The sequence below is a fragment of the Macadamia integrifolia genome, unplaced genomic scaffold (genome assembly GCF_013358625.1).
Source record: "Macadamia integrifolia cultivar HAES 741 unplaced genomic scaffold, SCU_Mint_v3 scaffold516, whole genome shotgun sequence".
In the NCBI taxonomy this organism is placed as follows: domain Eukaryota; kingdom Viridiplantae; phylum Streptophyta; class Magnoliopsida; order Proteales; family Proteaceae; genus Macadamia; species Macadamia integrifolia.
Window position 1 is genome coordinate 145,365 of NW_024870469.1, and position 23,338 is coordinate 168,702.

Sequence of the window (23,338 nt, forward strand, 5' to 3'; positions counted from 1 at the left end):
TTCATCCATACCCATCCCAACTACCTCCTCAGGTCTAAACTATCTACGTGGACCTCAACTGTAGCCTCTCCTGGTATGTGCGCAATGATCCTCAACCTACGCACCATGATCAAATTGAGTCTCCCCATGAACCTGAAGGGCTTTGGTGCTAGCTCTAAATCCTGCATTATCTGATCCTCCTAGCATAAGGATGTTATTCTATCACCATCATCACCATGGCCCTGAGTTGGGGAAAGTGTGAATGCCATCCGACGAACGTGACCACTCTTTATCATCAACTCCATCAAGTTGAGGCTTAATAGACACTAGATATGTGAGAGAACTTTGCACTCTAATGCCATATACTCCTCTACATCAACACCCATCTATGAAGCAATCTAGGTGTTGGGCCCACTCCTAGCCTCATCTAACACAAGCTCACCTTGATCCCAGACGCACTCATAAAGGGGATCCTCTTGATCATCTTATTGTTGGAAGATTTCGCTAAACTCAATTGGGGGTTGTATCGTTGTCCATGCCAAGGTGTATGCGCTCCTCTGTCAATCCCTATTGTAATACACAGATGAAATCCTCCAACTGCTTCACACCCAATCAGTTCTGCCTCTTGGAGTGTATAAGGTTGAACGTATTCCAATTGCGCTCACACCTGGTCATTGGATAAGAGCAATAAAGAGTATTGTTAGGTGATGGCAAAGGATGATGCATATTTAAATAAAAAAAAGGATGTACTTAGTCCACGTGGCTCCCACCATTGTGGGGTCCAGGGAGGGTCATAATCTACGCAGCGTTACCCCTGCTTCGCAAAGAGGCAGTTTGTTTACTCAAACTCGTGACAACTGGTCACAATAGAGCAACCTTACAGTTGCACCAAGCTCCACCCTCATGATGCATACTTAAATATGGATGAAAAAACTAGGGTGATTAGACCAACCAGCAACAATGCCATCTTGACGCAGAATGGCTGCTGCTTAGCCAAAACTCCAGTGCCATCCTTGAAGGCTTTCATCTGTATCCAATCCTATGTTTGGTATCAGTGTTAGCATCAATACCCAATTTATAATTGTATAAGTTTTTAAGTAACAAAAAATTCCTTAGTCTCACCTCTTTATTGATAACAAACTAAGCATTTGGAACAAATCATTTTGTCTAGTATTTGTCTGGTTGCAGGATGAGAAATATCATCAATCACTTCAAAGGGAGTAACAATTTTCCAACAGATTTCCGAAATTGAACTCTAGCGATGCCGTGACCATCTGCGACCACCGATGCCCCTTCCTTCTCCGGCGGCCCCTACCGTCGGAAACCCCCTCAACCCCTTCGACAATCCTTGCCCTCCCCCCGACTACACCCTGCCTTGCTCCTCTCCATCGTCTCTTCCAACCCTAACCACTCCTCTTGATCCTACCCCTCCAGATGACCGCTCCTGGGTAACGGTTGTTTCCAACCCCTTTGTCCCTTCCACATCCATCCAAACCTCTGCCGGCCACACCCTCTTCTATTTACCTCCGGCTACCATAAACTCCTCTCCCGTGGGCCTCTATCCACCTAGCTTTCTGGACTCAGAAATTTCGAAATGGAAGAACTGCATAGTGGGTTTTTTGGGAAGCCGACCCCCCTTCTCCATCGTCAAGTCATCTCTTATGAATCAATGGAAACCAGTGTGCTCCCAGACCAATAATGGGACATTCATCTTCAAGTTTGATGCCAACTTCGATGAAGTTGTGGCCATAGACGGAGGACCCTGGTACGTTGGGAAGAAGCCAATCTTCCTTCGACAATGGGATGAGCATACTTCGTTCAATAAAACAGAACCCACCTCCATCCCTCTGTGGGTTGTCTTCCCTAACCTTCCCCTACATTTCTAGTGTATCAAAGGTCTCAGTTTAGTCGGCTCCCTCATCGGCAAACCCCACTACTTCGACAAAAGAACCAAAGTGATAGACAGGCTCTCGTTCGTGAGAATCTGCATTGAGGTGCAAGCTGATCCAACCCTTCCAAACTAGATCAAAATCATGGTCGGTAATGCCCATACGTCTGATTAGGAAGTAAAATATGACTGGATCCCCCCAAGCTGCTCCTTCTGCAAGTGCTTTGGCCACAAAACATCACTCTATGATAAGCACCCAATCTCTGTCAAAGGGGTCTCCGATGATCAATCCAAATTAGCCAAAAGAACTTTGATCGCCAATCCCTCCCAGGATGCCAGTTTCATGCAACACACCACAAAAAAATAGGAAAAAAAGAAACTAGCAGTCCCAGCAGTTGGTTCCAGATCCGACGACGCTTCTGGCGAATGTAAACATTGCTATGACCTCCGGTCCTCTGTCAACCTCTTTACCCACTGGTCACAAGACTCACAACCCCTTCTCGATCCTTGAGATGGTAGACTCTGTTTTGGCTTCTGACGATGACCCATCAGCCCTGCTCGCCTCAGACACTACCTTGGTTCTTCCATTTTCAGAATTTTCTCCTCTTATCTGTCAGGCCGAGCCTCCTTCGACCCTGGAACACCCAGCCCCCATCCCCAAATCATCTATTCCGCCTATGTTGCCTCTTCCTATTGTCGCTGATCTCTCTGCGACGAACCTGCCCTCAAACCCTACTTCTCTTTCCTCAACCCCTTCACAATCTTATCCTAACTATGTAACCCAAACCAGTTACGAACCACCTTTCGTCCCACTAAACCAATTCCTACCTGTTCACTTCATAAGTTTTCAAAATACCCGATGGACCACCCCCTATATCCAGGTAATCTATACAACCCGACCCATCCTTTTCATAACCCTATCCTACCCATATCCCAACCCGACCCACCCAACCGCTCTCTTCCTAACCCACCTACCCCTCCTCCGGCCGTTGCTGAAACTCCTGGTTCCTCTGTTGGTCACGGCTCCTACTTAGGTCTGACTTGTGCTTCATCCCCAATTGATACCTCTGCAATTGCCGCCGCAACAGGCTCCAACCCTTGCTTGGCTCTTCTCAACCAATCGATATTGCCTGGCTCTCGCTTCAACAATGCTTAAGCTTTGCCTCCGCCTCTGGAAGCTCAGTTAGACTGCCTGGTAAAGATTCTTTGATCGGCAACTGTCTCAGAGACCTCCCTTTGGCCTCGGAAGGTCCCTCAATCCTCTCCTTCAACTCGCAAGTCATCAACTCTCCGCCCCCTGCATCAACCTTCAAGATTTCAATTCTCCCCCTTGGCCTTGGAAGGCACCTCTTCAACCCAGGATAATCCTTTGGAAAGCTCTCATCTTCTGGCCTCCGAAGGCCTTACTACCTCCAATCTTAGATTGCTACATACGGCCTCTCCCCCCAGGAAGGCCCATGTGCCCCTTCCCTGCTCCCTAGGGCCTCCAGTTGATTGCGCAAGTCATCAACAGTGCCTCACAGAAAATCTTCATCAGCAACCCAATACCGATCAGAAAAGCATCAGGCTTATGTCTTCAGAAGAAATCCCCAATGATTATTGTCCTGAATGGTTCCACTCCTATCACCTTGACTAGCTCCCTGTTTATGGAACCTTTGGTCAGCCTTAATACCCCCATCCCCAATAGCATCCACCAGCTTAATCCCATTAATAAAACCCCCACTATGACCTCCACCACCACCACCACCACCAACCAAAAAAAGCAAACCGTTGTTCACCCCGTCATTGGTTATAGCCACCAGCCCCCATCCACCTTCGGCCCCACCATCCCAAATACCCCCCGCAGCTTGTCCAAACCTTTGTTGTCCTCCCCCTGCCACCTAATGTTTCCTTGGACCATCTGGAATGTTTTGAGGTCTCAACTCCTCAGCTAAACAAGCTGAAATCAAATCCCTCATTCGCTCCTCGAAGTCCAATCTTTGCTATCTCTTGGAAACCCGTGTCCTGGAGGTCAATGCCTCCCGGATTGCCCCCTCCTGGTCCTTCCATTCCAACTACCTTCACAGTCCTAATGGAAGGATCTGGATCTTATGGCACCCCTCCTACCTATCCATCTCTTGCCTATTCTCATCTGCCCCAGTCACACATATCTCCATCTCTCACAACTCTGGGCCCTTCATTTGCTTCCTCTCCATTGTCTATGCTCACAATAGGGCTTCCCTCAAGAATCCCCTCTGGTCTGACCTAATTTCCTTAGCCCCCTCTATGGGTCCCAGGCCTAGGGGAATTGCTGGAGACTTCAATGTTACCCAATACAACCACGAAAAACACGGGGAAACCCTATTGATTCTTAGGCTGTTGACTCATTCAACGATTGCATTAATGATCTCAATCTCACCGACCTTAGGTGGTCGGCTGTCAAGCTTACTTGGCACAACAGAAGAGCTGGCACCTATAGAGTGGCTTGTAAGCTTGACAGGGCCCTTGTTAATGAACCATGGTTAGATGCTTTTCCTTCTTCTCATGCTTGCTTTGGTCTTCTCGGGATCTCGGACCATAGCCCCATCTCTCTCCATGTCTCTTCCCTTTCGCTCCTTTGGCCCTAAACCATTCAAATTCTTTGACATATGGATCTCCCACCCTGATTTCCAGCCTCTTGTCCAGTGTGCTTAGAACATCCCCACACCCCGCTCCTTGTCCCCCACTCCATGCTTTCACCAAAAAGCTTAAGATTGTTAAATCCACCTTAAAGCTGTGGAAGTCCACCTCATTTGGGAATATCTCAACCCAGGTTTCTGTGGGTTGGGATAAACTCCTCTCCACAATCCAGGCTCCAGCTTGATCTCCACAACCCTATCCTGGTTAGGGAAGAAAGAGTAGCTGCAACCGATCTCTCCTTGCTCCTGGACCAGGAAGAAAGTTTTCGTCAGAAATCTCACATCAAATGGCTAGAATTGGGGGACTCTAACTCGACCTACTTCCACCTCTCTCTCAAAGCTAGGAATAATCCCAACACCATTCCTAAGCTTATCTCCTCCTCTGGGATTGAGCTCTTCTCCCCCAATCTCATCAAGGCTGAGGTTGTCTCTCACTTCCAAAGGCTCTTCAGCACCCCCATCCCTCCCAATCTCCTCAACAAGTTTGTCCCAAATGATCTTCTCCCCTTCCTCCAATCCATCCCCAATGAGGAAGAAATTCTCTCGGCCATTCTTTCCTATAAGGCAAATAAGGCCCCTGGCCTCGATGGCTTCAGTATGGGCTCCTTCTCTGCCTATTGGAATATGATCTGCAATGACCTCATCCTGGCGGTGCGTAGTTTTTTCTACAACCCCAATCAAATTGGTGGGATCAATCACACCTTCCTTTGCCTAATCCCCAAAAAAGAAGGTGTAGTCTCTATGAATAATTTTACACCCATTTCTCTCTGTAACATCCTCTACAAGTTCATTGCTAAAATCCTGGCCAATAGGATTCAGAAAGTCATTGACTCTCTTGTTATTCCAAATCAATCCGCTTTTATTACTAGCAGAAGCAGCTCGGATAACATCATCCTCTGTCATGAGATTGTCCGTGGTTTTGACCGCAAGTCTCACACTCCGGCTGCCCTCCTTAAGATTGACATTCACAAAGCGTTTGACACGATTAGTTGGGACTACATTACCAATGTCCTGCTTTAAATGTCCTTTTCGGCCTCTTTCATGCACTGGATCCATTCTTGCATCTCCTCCCCTCGTTTCTCCGTCTTAATGAATGGAAGCCCAGCAGCTACTTCCCCTCGAGACGAGGAATGCATCAAGGATGCCCTCTTTCTCCTCTTCTCTTCTCCATCTCCTTGGAAATCCTCTCCTGCTCAATCCAATCAGCCACTGACCTCCACCTCATTTCTCCTATCCCAAAATGCAAATCCCTCCTCTCTCATCTGGCTTTCGCTGATGATATCATGATTTTCTCCAATGTTGATACCCTATCCATCTCCAATATCATGTCCACCCTTCATTCCTTCCCTTTCGGGCCTCAAAATAAATCTCCTCAAGTCCAATATCTTTCTTTCTAGTATCTCTCCTGAGGCCCAGGCCAATCTTTCTGGTACCTCTAGTATCTCATTAGGTTCCTTGCCTGTTAGATATTTGGGCCTCCCGCTCATTACCACCAGGCTCTCCTCCTATCATTGTACCCCTTTGCTTGACCATCTTAGGAAAAAGCTCCAGCTTTGGAAAGAGAAACTTCTGTCTTTCGCTGGCCGCTTAACCTTGATTAGATCGGTCCTCCAGTCCATGTATCTTTACTGGTCTGGCACCTTCGTCCTCCCTGCCTCTGTCATTAAGTCTTTCGAGGGTCTTCTTTACTCCTTCCTTTGGAAAGGCTCTAACTCCTCTAAATTCCTCAGACCTCTCAGCTAGAAGGTCTGCCTCCTTAAATCTGAAAGAGGATTAAGAATCAAAAGAATCAAAGATGCCAATTCAGTGGGAGTCCTTAAGCTCATTTGGAAGATTGTCTCCAAGCATAAAAGCATTTGGGTTGACTGGATCCTCTCTAGTTTACTCAAGCATACCCTTTCATTTCTGATGCTTCCTGGATTTGGAGAAAAATCCTCGAGCATAGGCCTCAGGCTCTCACTGCCATTTTCTATGGAATGGTCAGTCCACCTCTCTGTGGAAGGACCCTTGGCATCCTTCAGGCATTCTGTCCAACTTGGTTTCCCCCAGAGTCATATACTCCTCTGGTCTTATGCCAATGCTTGGGTCTCCTCTATCCTTTCTCCTAATGGTTGGTCGCCTCCCTCTTCCCCCCTCCTCTGCTTGACCTCTGGTCCTCCCTTCCCCCTCTTCCCCCAGGTCACAGAAGAAGAGATGACCATTGTATTTGGCTCCCCTCTTACAATGGGATATTCTCCTCTGCCTCTGCTAGGTCCTTTGTCTGTTCCCCTTCCCCAACAGTTCCCCGGCATAAACTAGTCTAAGGACATATTTCCCGACAGAGTTTCACTCTCTGGCACTACCTGTCCAGCTGTCTTCCCACCCAATCCTTCTTCATTCACCGCCATATCCTTGCTAATCATTCCTGCTGCTTATGTCCCTCAAGTATAGAGGATATCCACCATCTCTTCTTCTCTTGCCCCTTTTCCTGCCATGTCTGGAAATCAGTTCTTTCCAAATTCTGGCCTTCTAGAAGATCAATCCTCCCTTTTGACAGAGAATGCATTTGGGTAGAAATGTCCTTCTCTGGTTCGACCATCTATGAAACTGTTGGTAAATTGGCCTCTTATGCTACAATAAACCATCTCTGGATGGAGCACAACATTCGGAGATGGACTACCAAATCTCGATCCCCGGATAAGATTTGGAAATCTATCTCCTTTGATGTTGCTTCCAAAGCCTAGGCCCTCCTTCCTCGGCATAACCGTCCCGTTCCTAACTCCCCCAGAAAATCCCATATCATTTCTTCTTGGAACCTTCAGGTTGTCCTCTCCCAATCCCCCTAACTGCTTTGTAGCTCTCCCCTCCCCCCTCATTCCCCCCCTCTCTTTTGGTCTATGATGGTTTTGTGTAAGTTTTTGTTTTGCTCCCATTGGGTTGGCTTCTCCTTATTGGCTTAAGCCTCCCTGCCCCCTTTTTCCCCTTGTATATTCTTCTTCTCTTAGTAATGAATTATTTATTCATCCAAAAAAAATAAAAAAACTAAGCATTTGCATTTGCCTCAAGCCACTCCACTTTTTAAACTACATCTATCAAATCATGTCTCATCCCAAGTCTGTGCTTGTGTTGGTACTTAAGATTGAGAGAGTACACTAAAAACAATGCAAAATAGTGAATAGGCAACTAAATGACAAGTACGTTGAACTAAAGCGAATAAAGTAAAACTTAACAACCTTATTGAACTGAATGCATGAGCTGTCTCCCCCACCGGTCCTTGATTATGTCAAGGAACTTTTTGTTACCCGGTCTGTACATTGCCTTAACCTGCATCTTCATCATATCAATAGCTGCCCACAAGTGTAAGGTGGGCTTCTTCTGTGAGTGCACCGTTTTCAACATGCTGACCACCAGGTCGAAGATTATAATGACCTTATTCAGGTCATCCCAAATGGTTGCTTTGGCTGCCCAACCTCCATAAGAAGAAGACTCCTGACATTCCAACCAATCCTCTAAAGCAAACATGAACCTAAGTCCAGCCCTCTACATCCCAAAACTCTTCAAAGCGATGTAGTTTGTGGCAAAGTGTGTCAGCCATGGCCTCACCAAGTCCCCACCAAGGTTGTCAAGGCATCATCTAGGCGTCCATGTGGCTCAACCTGGATTGGCGCCTTATAGTGTCATGTTAACTTTTTACCCTTCTCTATTGCCTTGGGACGCCTTGCGCATTGACAACTAGGGTCCCCACCGCACTTGCTCCTTAAATCTGCAGGGAAATTCCATAATTGTAGAATTGTCACTGGTGCTGCCGTCTCCACAACCTCTCTCATAAGCATAAGATTTCTGTTACGTGCACAACTTTGGGCGGGATTAGTTTTATTGGAAAATAGGGGATTATGAATAAATTGTTTAGGAATTATCAATTATTATGAATTTATCTAGGAATTATCCATTATAGTGTAGTGGTGCAAGGGATTAGTAGTTATTATCCGTTATTGTAACTTCTTAGTTGTGGGATACGTGGGAATGTAGGAGTTGTTGTAAAATCTATTTATAGGGAGAGAATGAAGGAGAAAAAAGAACAAAAATATGATTTGAAGTTCCTATGTTTTCTCCACAAGAGAAAAGGCTTGGCACCTCCAAATGACCGATGAAGCCAAGTTATTCTATTTAATTTCTTAGTTATCTCTTAATTATCTCTTTTTTATTTCTTTCTTTTTCCTTTCCCTATTTTATCTCTCCTCCTTCCTTATACGCATCAAGTGGTATCAGAGCTCAGGCATGGCGCCCCACCGGTGGATTTTCTACAATTTCTCTCCTTGAGAAATGAGTTCATGGATTCCTCAATTAAGTCAAGCAAAGACTACCATTTGAGTAACATGCCAAAAGAATGGTTTTGAGGATAAGACCAAGCTTAATTTTATCTCTCCTCCTTCCTTTACCTTCTTGCCGTAAATCTCGACTCTCTCATTCTGTTTATTCAAACTTAATTAATAGTAGTTCTACATCTTTTAATCTTATTCACTCTGATGTTTGGGGCCCTGCCCTTCCTTGTTACTTTTGTTTCGAGCGTTGGTTAGTTACTTTAATCAATTTTCACTCAAATGCTACTTGGGTTTATTTGATGCGTCATAAAAATGAGGTTTTCCATTCTTTCAACTTTGTTACAGCATGGATTGTACTCAGTTTAATGCTCGCATAAAATTCTCTGTAGTGACAATGGGAAAGACTATTTTGAGAATCCATTTCAGGATTTCCTTGTTGCCCAGGGTATCATTCATCAGACAAGTTGCGTCAACACACCACCTCAATATGGTGTAGCTAAACACAAGAAAAAGCACCTTCTAGAGGTTGTACGTGCTTTCATTTTTTAGATGAATGTGCTAGCTTTCTTCTGGAGTGAGGCTGTGCTTACCGCCACCCATCTTACCAATTGCATGCATACTCGGGTATTGTACTTTCGGTCTCCTACAGTAGTCCTCATCGGTTCTTTCCCCTTTGTTGTTCCGCCCCGTGGTAAGTTAGATCCTCGTGGTTTGAAATGTGTGTTTGTGGGTTATCCTGCTACCCAGAAGGGTTATCACCCCCCCCCTTTCCATTGTTTTTTATTTTTTTTCTCTATAGATGTTGAATTTCACGACTCTATTGCTTATAATGATCAAGCCCCTCTTCATGGGAGGGAGACATCGTTGTTTGGGGAAGATGTGCCTTCTCTTCTTATTCCTCCCTTGGATGCTCCTCCTCCTACCTCTTCAGCTCAAGGGGAGATGTCAGGTGAGCCTCAGCCTTCTCTGGATCAGCCTTGGAAAGTGTATGTTTTCCAGAATCGTGAGCACACACCTACTATCGCAAGCAGCCTATTGCGCCGTTGCTACCTCCTGATCCAGATCCTAGTCTTGGTAATACCTTATCTTCGGATTCCCTGTTACTTTTTGTTTCTGATCCCTCACTTGATTTACCTACTTCTGTCCAGAAGGGAACGAGATCATGCACTCAACACCCTATCTCTCAAGTTGTTTAGTTAGTACAGTTCTCTTTCTCCTTCGTACCATGCTTTGGTATCCTCTTTGTCTTCTGTTTCTATTCCCCATAGTTGGCAGGAAGCAGTCAAAGAACCAGTGGAAGGTTGCCATGATTGAAGAAATGAATGCTCTGGAGAAAAATGATACTTAGGGCATCGTACCTTTTCCTCCACAAAAGGAGATTGTCAGTTGCAAGTGGGTGTTTACGGTGAAATAGAACATGGATGAGAGTATTGACAGGTACAAGGCCAGGCTAGTTGCTAGAGGCTTTACAAAGATTTATGGTCTTGATTATCAGAAGACACTAGCTCCTATTGTAGAAATGAACACTATCTGGGTAATACTTTCATGAGCTGTGAACCTTGGCTGGGAGTTACAACAACTAGATATTAAAAATGCATTTCTTCATGGGGAGCTGATAGAAGAAGTGTATATGGATGTACCACTAGGGTTTGCTCGTACTACTACCACAGGTTTGGTATGCAGGCTCAAGAGAGCATTATATGGACTGAAACAATCCTCCCGTGCCTGGTTTGGAAGATTTCTTAAGGCCATGGTTTCTGTTTGATATACTCTGGCCCAGAGTAATGCAGACCACACCTTGTTCCTTAAGCGGTCTGGGTCCAAGATTGCTGTTCTCATCAAGTATGTCGACGACATTATGGTTACAGGAAATGACACGGAGGAAATTTCACGTCTTAAGGCTTTCCTAGGTCACGAGTTTGAGATCAAGGACTTAGGAAAGTTGCGCTACTTTCTTGGAATTGAGGATTTGAGGTCGCCAGTTCTACGAAGAGTACTGTTCTTTCTCAGTGAAAGTATATCCTAGATCTTCTATCTGAGATAAGGATGCTAGGTAGTAAGCCTGTCAATACTCCTCTTGACGGTTGACGCTAATGTTCATCTGTCAAGGAAGACAATAAATAATAAATTGCCAAATCATAAACAAGGCAATTGTTGGTGTGGTGGTATGTTAACATCCTTTTGGAAGTTCAGTCATGTAAACATCATGCTTTTTTAATGAAATCTACCTGTTTGACTCAGTACTTGACCCTGTGGATTCAGTCCAACTCACCCGATTCATGTCTCACTCACTGCATTGAGGCAGCTGAGTCAAAAACACAGGAGTCAACATATTGACTCGACTCTTAGTCAAGTTGACTCTGCCAAGTCACCGAGTCAAATCCCGAGCTGGCAAGCTATGATATGGACAAGAGGCTTCTCTTCCAGGTGAAGAGCAATGGCACAAGTACTCTCATGCAAAGCAAGGACAGACTAACAAGCAAAATATATACATATATATATATATATATATCTTCCAGGTGAAGAGCAATGGCACAAGTACTCTCATGCAAAGCAAGGACAGACTAACAAGAAATATATATATATATATATATATGTATATCAAAATGACAAGCCCACTTCATACTTGCATAGTTGCATTACCATTATGAACTTAAAAGCAATACAACCTTCAATGTAGCGTAACCTCATATACACTAAAGAAGGCATCAGAAAGTGCAACTCTACCTTGGATGCAGCCATTGTCAACATCTTTCTCCATCTTTTCCACACAGCGAACTGCAGCTTTACATTTGTTTAGAGCGGTGTCTTCATTGAAATGTTCATCATGTACAGCTTGAAAGGCAGTAACTATTTTTGCAGGCATACCTCCAACAGCCAATTTCTGCATTCAGGATAACCATCCATAAGACATCTTATTTTTTAATCTAAAACAAATGCTAATCAAGATGCATACCAAGAAATTTCAAGAAAGCTAACAATAAAATGGGAAAACTCTCACTAGTCTTATTGAGTGAGCATCCTTCTTTACTATCTTGATTGAATTTGAACTTCTTCCATTGTTCTCCAATAATGGTGGAGGATCTTTACCAAGCATTTCATCTTTAAGACTCTTACCACGAGATCCAAAGACTTTCCTTTCCTCCCATATGTCTACCTGAAATGTTTTAATAGAAATCATGTTCCATTAAAACTGCTAAGGGTGTGCAATGCTACAGGTTAAAAAATTTACGCTAATCTACGTTCTAACACAAGCATTATGACTAAGAAGCACTTTGCCTAAGAAACTATAATTAAATACAAGGAACAATCTGGCAAAGTACACCTAGAGTGCATGTGAATAGAATTCTGAGATGCCTTCAACTGTAATGTGAAAATCAAGTCCTTATCTGTCAAGATGTCCATTGTTTTCTAACCTAATAAATTTGATTATCTAAGACAACTTAAACTGAAAATGAATAATACTAAGAACTACACAAAGCTGAGATGTGTCTTTACTTAACTAAAATACTTAAAAATAAGTTAAAGAACATAATTCCTGTTCGACAACGGGGAATAAACAACTGAATGGAAACTGGATAACTATAAGCAAAGGGCCTCTCAAGTCTCAAGTCATCATTGTATTGTGTGAACACTAGATTCTAATGGGTTGTAATGTTTTGAAAAATTTAACAGCATCAACATCAAGCATGATTCCAGGCTTGGGGGTCTCATCAAGATGGCCGATCGGGTGTACTGCTACTGTCGGGCGGTCTGCTGGCTGGCTGCTGACAGTGGGCAGCTGTGGCTGTGGCTGTGGCTGTGGCTGCTGAGGCAGTAGCACTATGGCAGTGGTTCCGGCTGGCTTAGAGTCTCATTGCATACCGACCCGATGAAATTTTCATTTTTTTTATGTAACGTATCTAACTGTCCCACTTCAACAATTATTTTCCCAATACATATCGATAGGGACTAAAAACCTTGCTTCCAACTCACGTTCTAGGATTTTATTCTGAAGCACGAAGAAAGCCCCATCCAAAAGAAGAGAAGAACTTACCAGCCTTGAGATTGCTTTCCTTCCATAGTCATCACCATTCTCATAGACATCCTTGAGAGCTGCTGGAAGAGCTTTCCAGAATTCATTCACAAATTCACTTCCTTTGCGTCTACTGTTTTGAAGGATGTCATTTGCCAAATATAGAAATGAAACACGTTGCTCTCTCTGGGAAGAGTTGAACAGTTTATCCCATGTTTCTACAACCTGTTTTGCTTTTTTCCGGTGAAAAATACACCAATGTGACAATGCTAGTCCAATGTTAAGAGAAATATTTTACATTAACAAATACAAAGTACCCCAAAAGTAAAACTCAGACAAGACCGAAGAAACATAAATAAGGTTACTGTAAAGAAATATTCTATTAAACCCTTATTTTTTAAATACTGCAGTTATTTAAAAGCATTAAAAACAAAACTAAAATAGCAAAGAAGTTAATCAATAAGCATAGCTGCTGAAATGTATAGGGCATAGTTAGATTAAACTAACAAACTAACAATCTAACACTTTATGCTAGATCACCAAAAAGAGTCCCTATATGACTCTCCTTAGATACCAATTTCCAGTGAAATGGACCGTGGAAGGGTTTCCCTTACAATATTGTTTGGTTTTTTTTTCGCTAGAAAATCAAAAAAAAAAAAAAAAAAATGAACTAAGAGACATGGGAACCTTACCCACCTCACTCATTACAAATATAGACTAAGAGACATGGGAACCTTACCCACCTTCGGCATTGCCATCAGCAGGAGAAGGTCCCCTATCCTTAGCCTAACAAGAGGAAAATAGAATCTATGGGAACCGGTATCTTGAATGCTGGGCAGCATCCATCTCCATATCCATAGACACCATCCTTGGTCACTCAATCACCGGGGTTGAAATTTCAAGCCTCGCTGCAGATTTGGCCAAAAAGTCTGCAACAACATTTGCTTCCCGATAACAGTGAGTCACCTTCCACGTAATTGACTCCATGAAATGAAGAACTCCCCTCCATCTTTGCTAGATATACCAAGGGACCAAACCTTTAGATATAAAGATCACCACCGCTGCAAAATCACAGTCAATCCACAGGTTCTTCAAACCATGCGCCTTTGCCTGCTCAAGACCAGAAATAATCCCCAAAAATTCTGCTTCAAAATTCGTTCTAACACCAACAAATTCTCTAAAATTCAAAAGCACCTCCGCTCTCTCATTTCTAAAAATACCACCTACCCCTGCCTTCCCTGGGTTACCCAAAGAGCACCCATCCATGTTCAGCTTTACCCATGCTAAAAAAGGAGCACACCAAAGAACTTCAATAATCTCCCTTCACCTGCACACCACTCGAGGAATGCCCAATCTTCTAGCACATAACAAATCCGAAATTGAGAGAGGCTTTCCTAGATGAACTATGGAAATCATACAAATTTCACCTTTTACCCGAGCAAGGAATTGTCTATACTGTTTGGCTACACCTTCGTGACATCTTGCATTCCTCTCCATCCTAACAACATATGGAATAAGAATTACTCCACAAAGCCACACCTTTGAGAAAGTGATAGACTTTGCTTTCCGTTTCCAACAAGAAAAGAGGTCTTCCATCCTATCAAAAGAAAGCCACAAAACACCAAATAACTCACAAAATAAATTCCACATAGCCTTGATATACTCACATTGTAGAAATAAGTGAGTGGATGATTCTTCTGCCCTACCACAAAGACAACATCTAGAGGTAACCATCACTCCCCGTCTACGCACCTCCTCATTTGTCGATAATCTGTTGTGAGCTAATCTCCACCCAAAAACAGCTTGGCGAGGCTGCGATTTGGTTTTCCAGATTATAGAAAACCAAGGAACAAGTAATTTCTTGCCCCTTATCTCCTCCCATGCTGAGTTCATAGAGAAAACACCTAAGTTTGAAAGCCGCCAGTGACATATCCTCCATCGAAGAAATTATGGTTTTTTTTTTCCCCTTCTCAAATGTCTCTGATAGAAAAATAGAGTTAACAAAAGGGAAACACCACTTTTCTTCATAGATAAAATCTGCGAGCCGCAACTTCCTTCCTCTAAACAAATTCAGCTCCAAATTAGATGACTTCACTAAAGAGGAATTCTCTAGCCATCGGTTTGTCCAGAATTTTATCTTGTCCCCATTTCCTACAGTCCATCTCTACATTTCAGACACGAATTGCCACACTCTCTTCAACCATGGCCATATTGATGAGGACTAATACCCCTTCTTGAGAATCGTCCTCAATAACAAACATTGCTCTGAAAAATTTGCTCATAACAGAATCTTCATGTTTAATCTGCCAGGCAAGCTTACTCAAACAAGCTTTATTCACATCTCGCAACTTCTTGATACCTAGCCCAACCTCTTGCTTGGGCTTACAACAATCTTCCCATTTAACTACAACTTTCTTCTAGACCTCCATTTCACCCGACCAGATAAAGTTTCTCATCCACCGTTCTACAGTTTTAATGGTAGTCTGAGGCCACCAATAAACTGCAAAATTGTGAATGAGAATACTCAAAATCACTGATCGAACAAGTTCAACACATCCTGCCATCAATAAAAGCTTCCCTTTCCAGCCCACCATCCTACTGTTAATTTTATCCAACAAAGGTAACAAATGATTTTTTGTCACTCTTCCTTTAAAAATTTCCACACCTAAATACCTGCTAAAAATCAGGACAACCGAATTTCCTAGAAATTAACTACTGTAATGTTTCCTGTGCGGTGCTATCTTCCCAAAGAATACTTTGCTCTTGTCCATATTAAAATATTGGCCTGAAAATTCCTGATACTTCGATAAAAAGGAATGTAGATTTTTTACATAATTTACCGAAGCATTCATAACAACAAAAAGATCGTCAGCAAATAAAAGGTGGGATGGAATTACTGCCCCTGTTGGACCCGGCAACGACTTGAGAGATCCATCTGCAACCAATTTTTTAATCCTCTACACAACACTTCTTCAGCTAAAATAAATAGAATGGGAGAAATTGAGTCACCTTGGCGAAGACCACGACCAATTCCAAAGAAACCAACTGGGCCTCCATTGACCAAAACTGAAATCCTTGATGAAGATAGAATTTCTTTGATCCAAGAATTGGAGAGAAACCGAACTTGCTCAAAACTGCAAAAAAACTGCAAATAAAAACTCCCAAGACAAGGAATCATATGCTTTTTGAACATCAATCTTGAGACCCATACTGCCACCCCTTACTGCAGAATACAACAAATTAGCCAACTCAAATGCAAGGCTAATATTCTCAGAGATTATCTTGCCCTTTTGAAAGGCACCTTGTTCCTCTGAAACTATACTGGGGAGAAGCACTGACACTCTACTTGCCAATATCTTGGACAGCACCTTGCAAGAGAAATTTCCCATGCATATAGGGCGAAACTTATCTAGAGATGACGCTCCCACAACTTTAGGAATTAGGGTAATAAAACAATTGTTCAAGCCATTTAGAATGTTCCCCATTCTAAAAAAATAAATAACAGCCCTGCAAAAATCACCTTCAAATCTTCTACATTGTTTGGTTGTGCTGGGCAAGATGATAGAAAAGTGAGGAAGGGTTTCCTTCATAATGGTAACTTTTTTGTGTGACAAACTTTGTGAGGAGCACTTTCCCAATATCATCAAAAAGAGCAACCCAACGCACGAAGCTCCCGCTATTGCAAGATCTGGGAGGGCAAATGTACCTCCTAGGATAATTTCCACTCCTAGTAAATCAAACAAACACAAGTTTCAAAATTGTTGGGGACAGCATTCCCTTCCCAGTCTTCCCAAGAAAGCATGCAAATGCATCATTTGAAGAACTTTATAAAATGTCTGAAAGGCAATGAGTACACATTCAAGACTTCGCCAAAAAAAAAAAAGTTTAAAATTAACATCATGAGAATTTACAAGCAATAGTCATATAATAGAATGGCATAAACATGGAAAATTTAAACATTACAGCCAATCAGTCCATTTCCAACATCTTTATCATGGTTTGTCAATACTATGTAGGAATCACAAACCTATTTATATTTGTCATGCCATCAATAATGCATAATATATCTCACGTTTTTACAAGATATAGCTTAATTAAGTTGTCATAAAAAGAAAGGAAAGAGATTTTCTACATGGGCATTATAGAGATACATCTCTAAGATGGCACACTTGCACATCTTCTATCTGCAACATCACAGGTCAATTCATGCCCAAAACAGCATGTAGCCAAAATCACCTTCTACTCACGCAGTAAACCTCAGACCAGAAGCATTATATATGATAAAGAGTCCAGAAGCTAATTCTAGTCAACATTTGGATGGTTGTTAAGCATATGATACATGATGCTGATGGACCAAAGGATTGAACTTAGGCATAAGATTTGACAGATGCAAATTCACATGGTTCCCTATCTATCCAATAGTCCAAATGGCTAGATCAGCTTCCCACATTTTTCACCTCCTAAAATAAAAGAAGAAAAATTCCTTACATGGTGGGCCGCACAATTGAGATTGCACACAAATTTAACTTGTGGTTAATCCATGGGTCTCCCTAAATATTTGATAGTAGGACTGGCCAACACAGTCAGTCCTAAAGAGGGCTGCTGTACAGAAAACCTCTGACCCAAAAACAATATTAATTAATAACTTGTTTCCATGAAGTTGCATAAAAACTTCACCTGATCATTTACATAAAGCAATTTATGCTTTAAACTCTTTTATTAAATTTAAAATTAGCAAGACATAATATCATAGAAATTAAGACAGCTTTTATATCCAGCCACCCGTGTCTCACTTGTATCTTCTTTTTACAAATTTGTCTCGTTTGTATATAAATTTTCATCTTTTAAATAGTGCTAACATCAAATTAAAGCAAATTGTCAGCATGATTTTGGTAAAATTTTGATTATTTCACTAATTTCGAAGCTTCCGAAATGAAACAGCAGGCAAAACAACAAACCAGCAAAATTTTGGTGTTTTGCTGAAATTTTGACATGTTCCGTGACACAATCCACTTAAGTTATCTTGTCGAAATTTCAATCAGAACTTCTCCATCTTCAATGTTTTTTGCTGAGGGGAAGGAGAAATCACCTATCCTCTTGGATTTTGGCCACATCACCTCATCAAACTCTTGGGAATGCCCTATCGGGGGGTCGCCACATCACTCAAAGACATGTTGCTACATATTGGTGAAGATTTGGCCACATTCAACAAATCTAAGTAAAGAAATTTTTCCCAAAATGCTTTTTGCAAAAATATGATTAATACCAGTTGGTTGGAAACGAAATTCTTAAGTCAGACACCGGAGCCCAATCTACGACCTTAGGATATTGGAATTTTTTTCTTATACATTATATATATATATATTATTTTTCTGGTCTAAAAGATGGATTTTCCTAGAAAAAAAGGGGAAAATTTTAGGGTTAATAACAACTATATGGTTGTCAATTTTATATGAGACACCGTTGGCTGAACTGCAGCCTAATGGAGTTGATTTTTTTTTTTTTAAATTAAGAAAAATATTTTTAAAACTTTAAAAAGAAAAAAAAAAAAAAAAAAAGGAAAAATTTTATGTGTTGGTTTCAAAAATAAAGGAAAACTATGAAAGTAACAGCAGCAAGTCTTGATGCGCATGTGAGGCTTATTATGTTATACCAAATTTGCTTGTGCTGTATTAGACCAATATTTATTTGCAACAAAAAACTACGAAAATTTTTTTATTAATAGAAAAATATAAGGGTTAGGGGAAAAATAATAAGAAAGAAAGAGCGTTACCCAATAGCATTGTGTACACCCAGACACATGGGGAAGTGGAACCAAGCTGCAAAAAGACGCACATGCCCCAACTCCACTTTCCCATGTGTCTGAGCGTACGCAACACTATTGGGTAGCATTGCTCCTCCAAATAATAAATAGCTACATAGTTGTTTTAATAGTCTTATACTCTCAGTTGATGTGCTTCATTTAATATGCTTGATAAAATAGTACAGTGGTGAGATAATGGCCACCCAGGGAGGAGATAGTGGCAACAGGGACATAGCATGGTAGCATGGACAGCCAATTGATGCTGACAAGAGAAAAACAAAGTGTAATTATTGTGAGAAGTTCTTGGGAGGTGGGGTCACAAGACTGTAACAACATTTGGCTGGGAATGCTAAGGATGTGGCCACATGCCCTATGGTTCCCATGCAGATTTCTAGGGCCATTGCTAAATATATGAGGTGAGGAAATTGGAAGAACGCAGAAAAGGAGAAGGTGAGGGTGGAATTTGAGGAGGCAATTTTAGTGACCAACAAGGAGAGGGGGATGATGATGATGACCTTGTGTATGTGTCTGATGATATGCAAACAAACGCATAGGCTAGGGATTTTCAACAGGCATAGGCGGGAAGTAAAGCCACTTTTCATGAGGAAGCAGGATAGACACATAGCTTCTACGAGGGAAGCTAGTCCGTCCAAAGCAGGTGGCAGTGAATCTGCACAGCCACAGCCATAGTGGAGGAGGCAGGCTAGTTTTCCCTTCAGGAGATCACAAAGTACAAGGGCAGTTTCACCTCTAGTACCACCATGACAGGACCCCAAACTAGAGCAGAATCCCTGCACCTACAGTAAAAAAAGGCCATAAGCAGCGTAAACTGAAACCTGTGTGGAGTGATGTGAATGAGAAAGTTGGCAATGGTGTGAGTGGTTGTTATTCCATAGTATCCCAAACACACCACTACAAGACCCTATTATCAGACGAGTGATAAATTCGATGGTTGAGGCTAGCCCAGGGGTCTAGGGGCCCCCCCAGCATACAAGATGATGAATGTATATTGGCCCCAGCAGAAATAGGAGCTTCATGAGTATATAAATATATATATAGCCTGAAGGGGATGTGGGAGAGCTGCAGAATGACGATCATGTGTGACAGTTGGACTGAGTCCACAAAAAAGTCCATCATCAACTTTATGGTTTACGGTGACGAGAGGACAGTATTTCTAAAATCTGTGGATGCATCCATGGTGAAAAAGGATGCAAAACACATTTATAAGTTGTTAAAGGGGGTGGGAGTGGAGAACGTGTCCAAGTTGTAATGGACAATGAAAGAAACTTTAAGAAGGCCGGTGAGAAGTTGATGCATAACAGTTGGTACCAGCTCTTCTAGACCCCTTGTGCAGCCCATTACATTGGCCTCATGCAAAAGGACATGGGGAAAATAAAATTAGTGCAGAAGGTGATATAAAGAGTGAGACAAGTGACCACCTTCGTATACAACCATGGGTTTGTATTGAATCTTCTGACAGAGAAGTGTGGTGGGGACTTGGTCAGCCTGGCATCACTAGATTTGCCACAAACTAGATTTGAAGCAAAGAAGACCGACTCAAATCTATGTTTGCATCAGAGAGGTGGTTTGAGTGGAGGGAGTCGAGTTCTATTGGTGGTAGGGCAGCATAGGCAACCATTTCATTTGATTTTTGGAAAAACCTGAGTAAGGCGGTGAAAGTTTGGGAGCCAGTGATCAAGGTCCTAAGGATGGAGGACTCTGCTTTCAAGCCCATGATGCCACACTTGTATGTTGTTGTGGACATGATAAAGGATAACGTGTACAATTCAATGCCACACGGCAACAAGACCATACTTGAGCATAGTTGTTAAGGCATTGGTCGCCAAGGTATCCTGACCTTTTTTTTTTTTTTTTTGGCGCCTTGGTGGTGTTGCCTTAATTCTTAACCCTCCTCAACCGCCTTGGTTCACCTATGCGCCGTGACAACTATGTCCTTAAGATTATCAAGGATCGTTGGGAGCTTCAACTGATAAAAAGGGTTAAGAAATTCTGAACTGAAACTTCTCTGGAAGATAGAGAAAAGATAGAAAATGAAGGTAGATAAACAGGCTAGGAATCCCACCTAAGCCTCATCCCATAATTGTCAACACATCACCTAGAAAACAAGGCGTTTTTCAAGGTCCTAGGTGACTGGTTGCCTAGTTGTCCAGGCAACAAGACATGAAATCCAGAAGGGGGGGAAATTTGTGGGAGGGGAGTAAAAACTCTTGATTATTGCAGAGGAAAAAAAAAAGATGAAATTCAGAGCAGATGATGCGTTTGCCATGCCTGGAGATGAAAAAGAAAAAGTGCCAGAAAGCACAGCAGAGCAGCAACTGCCAACACCATCGCTGCTGGAAAGAAGAAGTAGCAGCAGCGGCAACATCATCGCCAAAACCGGGAGGAGAAGAAAAAGAAGAAGCTTGCCCGGGCAGTGCAGGAGTCATAGTCTTGTCCATCACTCAAGGAGGAAGTATACATAGATATTCTCCTAGGCTTCGCCTCCTCTTCGACAACTGGGAAAGTGAGCAAGTTAAGGAAAACCCCTATATGGACTCAAATAGTCGCCATAAGCTTGGTTTGGCTGGTTCCTGAAGGCCATGCAAGAGCTTGGATGCAGGCAGTCATACTGATTACATTTTGTTCATAAAGCAGAGGATGTTAAGGTTACTGCCCTTGTATATGTAGATGATAAATATAGTAGTGACAGGTAGTGATGATGCAGAGATATCCAATCTGAAAGGTCAGTTGGCTAAGGAGTTTGAGATCAAGGGTTTGGGTCCCCTCAGATACTTCCTGGGAATAGAGGTAACAAGATCCAGTAGAAGTATCATCATTTCTCAGCAAAAGTATGTCCTTGACCTTCTCATTGAGACTGGTAAAGTTGGGTGTAAACCTTCAGATTCCCTTATCGAGAGGTCAACCATCAACTATGTAGTAAAGGTGGTGATCCGGTAGATAAGGAAAGATATCAGCAACTTGTCCGAAGGTTAATATAACTCTTCCATACCCGACCAGATATTGCCTATGTTGTAGGGGTGGTTAGCTGGTTTCTACATGATCCACAAACTACACATCTTGAGGCAGCATACCATATTCTGAGACATTTAAAGTCGGCCCCAGGAAAAAGAATCTTATCCTCTAACCATAGCAACCTGAAACTAGAAGCCTTTATAGACGCAAACTGGGCAGGCTCTATAGATGATCGATGGTCTACTTCTTGATATTGTACTTTGGACGGCATCTTGTTGACTGGAGAAGCAAGAAGCAGCCAATGGTATCCAGATCCAATGCAGAGGCGGAATACCGAGCAATGGCTTAAGGTGTTTGTGAGCTTATATGGCTTTTAGAGCGTTAATTAGTGATCTGGGGTTGACTCAAGAAGCGCCTATGAGGCTCTACTGTAACAAGAAGGTTGCAATTAGTATAGCTAATAACCAAATTCAACATGATAGGATCAAGCATATTGAGATTGACAAACACTTCTATCAATGACAATTTTTATTCTGTTTGACACATCTAAAAATTAGTTAGCTTATGTGTTTACCAAGGGTTTAAATTGCAAGATATTTCATCATATTGTATGCAAGTTGGGCATGAGATATATCTATGCACCAACTTGAGGGAAAGTGTTAACGATAAAGATTACACCTCTTGTACACTTCAGCCTTGTACTACATACCATACTTATACCCTAGTACTATCAATATTCTCTATTAATAAGAAAGGCCTTTGTCATCATTAGACAAGCCAAATCATTCTCTAATCTTCTCTTCTAATAACAGTGAGCGCATGGATCAGACATTGACATAAAAACACACAATTCTTCTGCATGCAGATTCCAAACTTGTGAAAGAATGGCAAGAATAAGAGATCTAGATAAACTACTTCAAAGAGAAAAAAAAAAAAAAAAATATATATATATATATATATATATACACACAAACACATATAGAAGGGTTTTGTGCAACAACCACAGATAAGAATTTGAAAATTAATAAAATGAAGTATAAATAGCAAGAGAAGTGAATGCCGCACATTTGCCATGTTTTCCATTATAGGAGTAGTTTTTGGATATCGCTCCAGCTAATTAGAGGAGAGAAGATATACTTCTTCACTCTGTTGGAATTTAACAATCTTATGTAATCACTCAAGTGGCCCATTTTCCTTAATTGCAGAGAACCGATAAATCATCAGGTCAACAAGACATACAGTTCTCAGTACATCAATGACATCGATAGGAAAAATTATTCTTCGAAAATAAAGGATACTTTCAATGCTTTGTTGAGAATTGTTCAGCTTAGAGAGCTTCTCAGCCAATATCTGTGCATTAAACACGTTATCCATCCTTCCGTCTTAACAAGGCTTCATATAAAAAGATCCCTGGCAAGTTTAGTACAAAAAAAGTTAGCATTAGAAGTACATTGAAGTATTGAACAAGGATTAAAGTATCAGTATCGGCTGGCTAAATTGAAGATACATATCGGAGTGTATCATATTATATAGGAGATACACTAAGATATGCTAAAGATCAAGGATTAAAATATTAGTATCAGTCGTCATATTGATCGGCTAAATTTAAGATACATATTGGAGGGTATCGTATCGTATCGAAGATACTTTAAACCGTGGCAATGACATTCTTTTTTTTTTTTGGTAGAAGCAAATAATGACATTCACTAAGCAAACATATCG

General features: G+C 41.9%; 1 protein-coding gene across 3 annotated transcripts in view; it reads right to left on the reverse strand.

The window, feature by feature from the left end:
• The window catches only part of LOC122069002 (regulation of nuclear pre-mRNA domain-containing protein 1B-like), a 51,203-nt gene that overhangs the window by 19,265 nt on the left and 8,600 nt on the right, over window positions 1-23,338 (reverse strand). The window contains exons 2-6 of one of the 3 annotated variants that reach the window (XM_042632927.1): window positions 22,915-23,026; window positions 16,361-16,567; window positions 15,850-15,974; window positions 11,827-11,982; window positions 11,553-11,709 (exon numbers count right to left, since the gene is read on the reverse strand). In XM_042632927.1, the coding sequence (XP_042488861.1) occupies window positions 11,553-11,709; window positions 11,827-11,982; window positions 15,850-15,974; window positions 16,361-16,567; window positions 22,915-22,990 (721 nt within the window). In that variant the 5' untranslated portion in view covers window positions 22,991-23,026. Of the gene's footprint in view, window positions 1-11,552; window positions 11,710-11,826; window positions 11,983-12,861; window positions 13,110-15,849; window positions 15,975-16,360; window positions 16,568-22,681; window positions 22,881-22,914; window positions 23,027-23,338 lie in introns of those variants that run through there. The other 2 variants (XM_042632929.1, XM_042632928.1) reach the window with 2 other exon arrangements.